This window comes from Octodon degus, unplaced genomic scaffold (genome assembly GCF_000260255.1).
Source record: "Octodon degus isolate 3935 unplaced genomic scaffold, OctDeg1.0 scaffold00268, whole genome shotgun sequence".
NCBI classification, from domain to species: Eukaryota; Metazoa; Chordata; class Mammalia; order Rodentia; family Octodontidae; genus Octodon; species Octodon degus.
In genome coordinates, this window is record NW_004524844.1 from 315,868 (window position 1) to 324,310 (window position 8,443).

The 8,443-nt window shown below is 58.4% G+C and overlaps 1 protein-coding gene across 1 annotated transcript; it reads right to left on the reverse strand.

Annotated features, from left to right (window-relative positions):
• Positions 1 to 3,026: 3,026 nt before the first annotated feature.
• Positions 3,027 to 5,026, reverse strand: Clec11a (C-type lectin domain containing 11A). The gene is made up of 4 exons (XM_004646398.2): positions 4,810 to 5,026; positions 4,456 to 4,648; positions 4,014 to 4,205; positions 3,027 to 3,652 (listed from the first exon to the last, which is right to left on the reverse strand). The coding sequence occupies exons 1-4, from the start codon at positions 4,954 to 4,956 to the stop codon at positions 3,207 to 3,209; spliced, it is 978 nt and encodes a 325-aa protein (XP_004646455.1). The 5' UTR covers positions 4,957 to 5,026; the 3' UTR covers positions 3,027 to 3,206.
• Positions 5,027 to 8,443: the final 3,417 nt, after the last annotated feature.

Sequence of the window (8,443 nt, forward strand, 5' to 3'; positions counted from 1 at the left end):
CAGGAGGATTATCATGCGTTCTAGGCTAGCCTGGGATATATAATCAGTTCAAGGCCAGCCTGAACTACATAGCAAGACCTTTCCTCAAAAAATCCAAGGGGAAAAAAGTATTTGGATTTGTTTGTTTTTTGTGTTTAAGTGGATTGTTTGTAAATTTGAAATTATTTCCAAATAGATTTCATTGTTGTTGTCCTTCTTCAAGAAACTAAGTTGGTGTGAACCTGTGTCTAGCAAATATTTCCGGGCAAAGGAAGAACTTTTATGTTGAATTTTGCATTGCAATTTAGTTCATACTCAACTCATAGTGATCCTCCCATCTTGGCTTCCCCAGCGCTGGAATTACAGGTCTGTGCCAACGTGCTGAGCTTTCGTGGCTGGCTCAGCGAGTGGCTGGCACGGCAGCGGTACTGGGAATCTAACCCGGGTCCCGCCAGGCAGGCTCTTAGACCACCAAGCTATCTCTCCTGCTCCTGCAATTTAGTTCACACACAAGAACTTAGACGTTCACGTTTTGAGAAAGGTTCAGTACCATCTTCGGTGAATATTGATATTTTACTGAATTATTTTTTAATAGTTATGATGGAAATCATTTGTGCTTTCAAAATTTCTCCTTAAAAAGGCCCCAGCGTGATAGTAAGACAAGGTTACACTGCGCGGCTTAGGGTTTTCCTACTAGTGGACAAAGTTTTGGACTACACTTCCCAAAATACCTTGGAATGGGCCTGGGTGGGGAGGAGGGCTTTGAGCTTTAATTGGACACTGGGAAGCCAGACCTTCCCATCAAGGGAGTGGTCCTTAGGCTTGTTGGGAAATGTAGGAGAGCCTTACGTGGACAGACGTGCAGGGTTTGGGAAAAGACCTGCATGAGATGCCCAATCAACTGCTGGGAAATGAGTGTCCGCGCTATGTCTCCTGGGACTTGTAGTCCCCTGAGACCTTGTGGTCCACCTTAGGTTCTGTGTGGGTAGGGAATAAGGCCTTGCGCACTTGTTGCACTACTAAACTGGGATTCCTTAGGTCATCAATCTCGATCAGCTGCAGTGGCCTCCTACAATGCCTGGTTCTGGCAAGCCTTGCAAAGCGCAGGCCCTCGATGGAGACTCAGGGACGTGAAGCCTGGAGGGGCTTTCTGACAGAGGGGGCAGGTTTTCCACTTGCTGACTTGAGTCAGGAACCAGCCGTGAATCCTGTGTATCCCACGCTGCCCTTATACATAACCATGCACTCCTTGCCTAGGCCCACTTTTGAGCCCACAGCTCGGCTCCTGGTCTGGTGCTGAGCGCTTGCCCTGTCAAGGAGGCCCAGTGAGGGCCTAGCTGGGTGAGGCCAGGGAACCAAGGAGCAGAGATCTGCCCGTGTCAGGGTCACCAACACGGTCTCATTCAGGAAATCTTCATTCAGTGGGCCCCATGTTACAGGTGGTGCTGGGGACACAGATGGTCATCCCAGCCCTGCCCACCCACCCAGTCCCCAAGCATGCCCAGTCTGGCTGATCGGGGCTGGGTCAGGAGACAGGGAAGTACCAAAGGCGACCCTCAACCCACCAGGGTGAAAAAAAAGTCAAGTCTTTGAATTGGGTATTCACCCTGCAGAGAAGGGGGGAGATGAAGGCCCCTGCATGTGTGAAGACCTGGAGAGAACAGTAATGGCGAGGGTCAGGTCTGGGTACTGCAAAGACCTCTACCATGGGAGAGGGAGGCTTGAAACAGGGTCTCATTGTATATTTCAGGCTAGCCTTGAACTATGTAGTCCAGATTCGCCTTGAACTCGTGGCACTCCTAGGTGCTGGGATTACTGGCATGTGCCACCAGGCCTGGCTTCCCTACCACTCTAGGAGGTGGACATTATTATTCCCACTGTACAGATTTGGACACTTAGGGCCCAGCGAGGTTAAGCCCACTAAAGTTTGCGCAGCAGGCCTGTGGCTGAGGTAGGATTAGAACCTGGGCTCCCCTTGCTCCAAAATGCAGCAGGTAACCATTGCGCAGCCTCGGCTACACATTTTCTGGGATGGATGCAGCGCGAGGGATGGGATCACCACCATCGTGTCAGTACTCATCTGGGCTGGCCTGATGTCTGTGTCCTTGTGATCCCGGCCACGCCCCCATACCCATTCTGCACTTCCTGTATGGTTAAACAGCTGAAAAATGACTGTGTAAGGAGCAAGTTGTCTGTTCTGGAGATGAAGGGTGTGGCTAGCTCTATGGCTGAAGGAGGGACGGGGTAAGAACAATCGGGGTCACCCCATTCCTGGACTCCAGGATCACTTCAGGCTCAGGGCTGTGATGCCAGCGTTGGCAGAGGCACTGGGAAGAGCCCCTTCCCTAACGTCCTGCCAGAAACGCCGAGGCCCAGGCTGGCAACCCCTGGATATCTTTGCTGCCCCCAAGAATACAAGTGTGAAAAATGGTGAGGAAACGTGGGAGCTGGAGGGTTACATTCAGGCACTTAACAAATGTTCGTTTCCCCGGCTTCCCTCGAGCATTCCTAGAGCCCTATAAAGAAGGGCGATTGTGCCCATGTTTCCTCACATGAGGAATCTGAGGCTAGGAGAAGGAAAAGAACAGATTCGTGATTTCACAGGCAGGAAACAGGAGAAGGAACATTTCGAGCCTGAGCTTCCTGACTGGGAAAGCCCCTCATTTGTGTCGGAACACTCTGGGGTTTGGGAGTGGAAAATACAGTGTGTCTTCTCTCCCAACAGAGCCTGACAGGTCCGTACTATCTAGGAAAACAAGTTTGTGGCAAATAACATGAAGCAATGGGCTCCTTCCTGCAATACTCGCCAGAGGTTTTCGGTGATTGACACGACCTGGGTCACCAGGGCAGCCAGAGAGAGCGCGAGAGTGGAGACAACTGCGGCGCACGCCCGCGCGTGTTCGGGACACGGCCCGTAACAGCGAGTGCATGTGTCCTCCATCCTTTTAATTCTTGGGCTCAAATATTAACGGTAAAAAAACAAGACTGGCCAGGTACTGGCCCTTTCCACCCACCCGCACCCCGTCCCGCCTAGATAAAGGCTGGAAGTGTCCCCACTACCCCTCAGGTCAGATTCCACAAGGCTTTATTGTTGCCTGACCTAGCTGGTGTTCAATCTTCCAGGAAAGGTGGGAGGATGGAAGGGGTCCTGGTCCCGCCAGAGCCCTGCCGAGCCCCAGCCAGCTGAGATGGGGTGCTCTCAAAGGTGCATGCAGCAAAGACCCCCGCTAGAAGGGGAACTCGCAGACGTAGTAGAGGCGCCGCTCGCAGTCGTGGTCCCACCAGGAGCCGTCGTCCGAGGCCTGCGCCACGCAGTTCTCCAGCACGCCGCCGTTGGGCTGGTTGGGGCTGAGCGGGTGCGGTGCAGAGCTAGGGCGAGCGCCCGGCTCGGGGCTGGGCGCGCGGTGCCAGGCGAAGAAGGACACGCGCTGGCCGTTCTCGAAGAGGTAGAGCCCTTCTGCGCGCCGGTCGTGCACGCCCAGCCACACAGGCCAGTTGTAGGGAGCGAGCGCCGCGCGCAGGTAGCGGCTGAGCGCTTCCATCTGCCGCTGATCCGCCGGCTGAGCCAAGCTCCCGCCTCGCGCAGCGCACCGCGCCTGCGCTGCCGCCTGGGCCTCGAAATCGCGCGAGAGCAAGAAGCACTTGTGGCCCAGACGCAGCCCCTTCAGGCAGCCTGCGGGAGGGAAGGGAGGACGCGGAGGGGGCGGGGTCAAAGACGTCAGGGGCGGGGTAAAGGGCGGGACCAGAGTCTCAGCGGGAGGGCTAGAAAGCGGCAGGGTCCGGGAGGCGGTCAGTAATAGGGCGGGGCCAGACCGTGGGGCGGGGCCAGACTGTGGGCGGAGCCGTGGAGGCGTGGCGCCGCCGGAGTCGGTTCAGTTAGGCTACACCGTGGGGGTGTCTAGCCACCGCCCATCCCAGTTACAACAACCTCTCGGCTTCCTACACCGCCGCCATCCTGCTCTCGCCCCTGACACTCTTGCCCAGGGTCCCCATTTCTTCCCAGTCCCCCACGTGGCCCGGCAGCGTGTACTCACCCTCCAGGCGGCCGTGCTGGCGCTCAGCGCGGACCTGCGCCTCCTGCAGGGCTTCCACGGTGTCGCGGGTGTCGCGCGCCACCTCCTGCTGCTGCCGCAGCCCTTGGGTCAGCTGGACCACGCGGGTGTCCAACGCGTGCAGACGGACGTGCAACTGATGCAGGCCTGCGTCCAGGCCGGCAAGGCGGCCCACTGAGGGCGACCGACGGACAGACAGGGAGAGCGCTGCAGGGGGACCTTGGGGGCGCAGCACCCACCGCCCAGAGCCTTGGAGGAAAGGGGGATCTGGGGCTCCAGAGGGTGAAATTGGTGGGAGGGCCCGGAACTTGTGGAAGAAAGGGTCCAGTGGCCTGAATTCCTGGGATACAGGTCAGGGACGGGGAGTCCTGGGGCTATGGGGGCTGTGGACTGGGCAATGAGCCCCCGGCTGCAGGCTACTCACAGATATAAGTGATGGTGTCCTCGGGGGTGGGAGAGGGGCTGGGGCTGGGGCTGGGTGAGGCAGTTGGCATTGCTTCCTCCTCCTTTTCTTCTCCCTGGGTCTCCTCGGCCTCCCAGGCCTCTTTGTCTTCAGAAGTTCGGGCAGGATTCTCGCTCCCCTTGGCAGCCGGCAATCCCAGGACCTCCTGCAAATGCTGCCACAGGGAGAGGGATGGTGAGCCCTCCTCTCCAATTCGAAGCTCACATTCTGCAGCCCAAATCCTTTCTCTAAATATTCACCCCTGTCCTCTGAGCCAGTCCCCATTACTCTCCCAACCCATTTCCCTAAAACTGAAATGTCCAGTCCATGGCTCACCTTCAGCATCAGGGCCTCCCTCTCCTGCTCCTCCTCCAGGGCACCACCCCAGCCCCCCTCCCACTGCTCCTCTGTTCCCCGAGCCCCGTGGCCAAAGCCCAAGAGCTGGGGAACCACTAGGGCCCCCAAAAGCCAAGCTGCCTGCATCAGGCTGTGATCTCAGCTACCAGAGGTCAAAGATATCAGAATGTCTGGGGAGGGGCTGGAGTCTCGGGCCTGGTCCCTGCCTCTCTCTTCTGCAGCACCCCTCCCCGCGCTGCAGCCTCCCTCTCTCCCTCTCTCGTCCGATCTCCTCCTACGGCCCTGTGTGTGTGTCTCCCCGCCCCTCTTGGCTCCCTGGAGGCCTTGCCTCTGTGGCCGGAAACCTCCAACGTTCCAAAGCCTGGATCCTGTCTTGGGTCTCCCCACACCCCCTCTTCCTACTTTCCAGTGTGCTTCTGCCCTGTTCTTTCCTTCTGCTCCGCCAAGAGCTCAGATGGTCAGGAAGAAGATTGAACCGGCTCTCTGATTCTGGAGACTACAGGCCCCGGCCTCAGTGCCAGTCCCTCCTAGCAGGCACTGGTAGGGTGCTGGGACTCCAGCCCTCTTATCTCCTCCAGGCCATTCCTGAGGAGGGGACAGACTTCAGGGTCTCCTGGAGGTTGTTATTACTCTGCCGCACACCCTACTCCTCCACCATTCTCGGGCTCAGCAGTGCCTCCAGCTCCCTAGATGGCCCATCCCAACCTCCCAGCCTTGTGTGTGCACAGCCCAGAAGGTGGGGCTCCATAATTCAGAGGCCTTACTTACTGGAAGCCTCCTGCAGGCCAGGCCCTGGGCAGGGTGACCCAGGGGACTCCAGCTGCTCCCAGGACAGCAAACAGCTAAGCCCCCAGGTGAGGAGCCTGGGCAAAGGCTAAAGAGAAGGAGAAGGCCCCAGAAGGCATCTTTAGGAGGCAGGATAGACAGATGCTGGGCTGGGTGAATAGAGAGCGCAGAGGTAGAGAGCACTGAGCATTCGTTCCAGTGCTGCCTCATCCTAGCCTGGACCACTGCAGTTGCCTCCTCCCTGCCCTGCCCCTCCCTCCTCCGAGCCCCTCCAATCCCTGCTGCTTGCCGCAGCCAGAGCAGTCCTTCCAAACCATAAATCAGATCACATCACTCCCCACTCCCCTGCTCCTCCACCTTTCCATTCTAAGCAGGAGAAAAGCCAAGCCCCAGCCTCAGTCCTCAGCATAGCCAGCCTGGGGCTGGGGGCTGGGAAAGATAAAGGCTTTGCAACTCTGCAAACCTTGCCCCCCGCCCCCCACCCAAGCTCCTTGCCCCCACCCCACCCCACCCCAGGCTCCAGCCTGCTGGTCTCCTCTGGGCTCTTCCCCATCTCAGCACCTTTGCTGTCCTTGTCCTCTTTCTAGCAGGCTCTTTCCTGAGCTTCTTATTACCAGTGTCAGCTCCAAGAAACCTTCCCTGACTACCTTCTCTAGAGTCTTTCATTCCACAAGTCAATTTCTGAAAATGCCTTTTTATCTTTTTGGTATAATGCAGACTGGCATAGCCTTTGTTTATGTCCCCACCACCACCACCACCACCCATGCAGTCAGAGACTCTCTTGTACCTTGCTGTGTCCCAGGAGCCTACCTGACACACAGTAGGTCTTCAATCAGTCTACCCACTGAGTAATGAGGCGGCCCCTCCAGGTGGCTAATGACTTGTCCAAGGCCTAGAGGCTTGAGTCTGGCTTGCAGGGTAGGCCCTGAGTTCCCTGGGTGGTGGCCACAGGGTGGGGAGAGGCTCAGAGGCAGGGGAAGCGGAGGCCATGCTATGCCCACTCTGTGCCAGGCCTGTGAGTCACACAGGGCTTTTCCAGTCTCCACCTGACTGGTGCCAAGGAGCACAGAGCTCATTAACCTGGGATGAAGGGGTTTGGTCTTCAAAGGAGGAAATCTCTGTTTGGGACCAGCACTGTATTCTGGAGGTCCCCGTTGTGGGGGCAGCTGGCCAAGGCTTCAGTTTACATGCAGAAGCAGGGCATCTGCCCTTGGCTGCAGGGAGTCCCAGGAGGGGCCTTGGAAATCTACACGTCCAGCCTTCTGTTTTCTAAGCCACCATGGTACACTGAGGGCAGTGTGACCTTGGGCAGCAGCTCCCTGCCTCATAGCCTGGGCATCTAAGGCCTGCACTAGAGACCTCCAGAGATGAGGCCTGTGGTGCAGGAAGGCCTCATGTGCTGCAGAGGGCTACACAGCATCTCCCTGCTGGCACCAACAGAGGCAGCTGTTCTCTCCCAGGCCCAGCTGCTCACCACCTGATGGGTGGGTGTGCACCACGTTAGGACCTCCCCAGGGCAGGCACCTGCTCCAGCTCAGGACAGGAGCTGGGAAGCCTGCAGTGGAGGCCAAGCCCGAGGCTGGCCCAACTGCCCACCACAGGGGCCAGTGTTCACTGGTGACCTGGAGGAGGGGACACTCCCTGCTGCCTGGTTTCTGAGCAGGTCCCACGCCTGTGTGACTTCAGAGGTCCCTGGGTATCACTATGTGTGATGAGTGAGGGTGGTCTGGACCACACAACAGTGGCCCACTGAAGGCTCTGGAGCCAACATGCCTCCCTGCTCCTTCATATCACCTCCGGATAGCTGGCTGACCTTGGGCAAGTTACGGAGTCTCTCTGTGACTGGTTCCCCCTCCGCAGCACAGGGAGAGTGCAAGCCTCTGAGCCTGGCACACAGCACATGCTCAGGAGGAAATGTCAGCAGTGCTGATCCTGGAGGGGAGCCAGGGCGCAGCCTTCCGGCTCCTCCTCCTGGGGCAGGTGTGCGCACACCTGGGGGAACAGTGTGGTGTGTGTGTCGGGAAGGCAGTGTGTCTCCATTTCCAGGGAGAGAGCGGTGCATGCACACCCAGGTGTGTGCTCCAGTGTGTGGCAGTGGCCTGCCCTGAGCTGTTTTCTGGTACAGGGGTGTGGCGTACCAGGCGTACTTGCGGTCATGTACCCCCAGGTGTGGAGGTGTCTGTGGGTACTCTGCCTGCTGGTGACTGAATGTGTGCCTTGGGGGGAGGGATGTCTGTCTCAGGTGTGTCCACCCGTGCCCTGCTCTGTGCTTAGTTCTGTGTGTGTGTGTGTGTGTGTGTGTGTGCGCGCGCGTGAGCGCGTGTATCCATCCCTTCACATTTGGGAGCACAGGACAGGAATCTATAGCCCATGTCACAGCCCAATTTGGGATGGAGCCTAGATACAATATTTCTTGGGACCCACTGTGTGTAGAGGGGATAGGGTGCACTCTAGGCAGAGGGGCCCTAGGGTGAATGGGGTACTCTTAAGGGGTAGGACCCCCTTCTCTGGGGGGGGCAAGCAGGGGCAGAGGACCTAACCATGGAGAGGGGTGGGGGGAGGGCAAGGGGAGGGGGTGGAGCCGGTTGCAGGCGGGGATAGGGGGGATGGGCGAGGTTTGGGGGCGCGGGGAGGGGCGATGTCTCCTCCGCCGGCTCCCGGAGGGAGGGGAGAGGGCGGAGGGAGGGGAGGGAGGTAGAGAAGGAGGGAGAGAGAGACAGGGTGAGGGAGAGACTGCGAGCGCGAGAGAGCGAGAAGGGTGGCCGAGGAGGCACAGAGCGGGCGCGGCGGCGGCGGCGGCGGCGGCGGCGGCGGCGGCGGCGGCGGC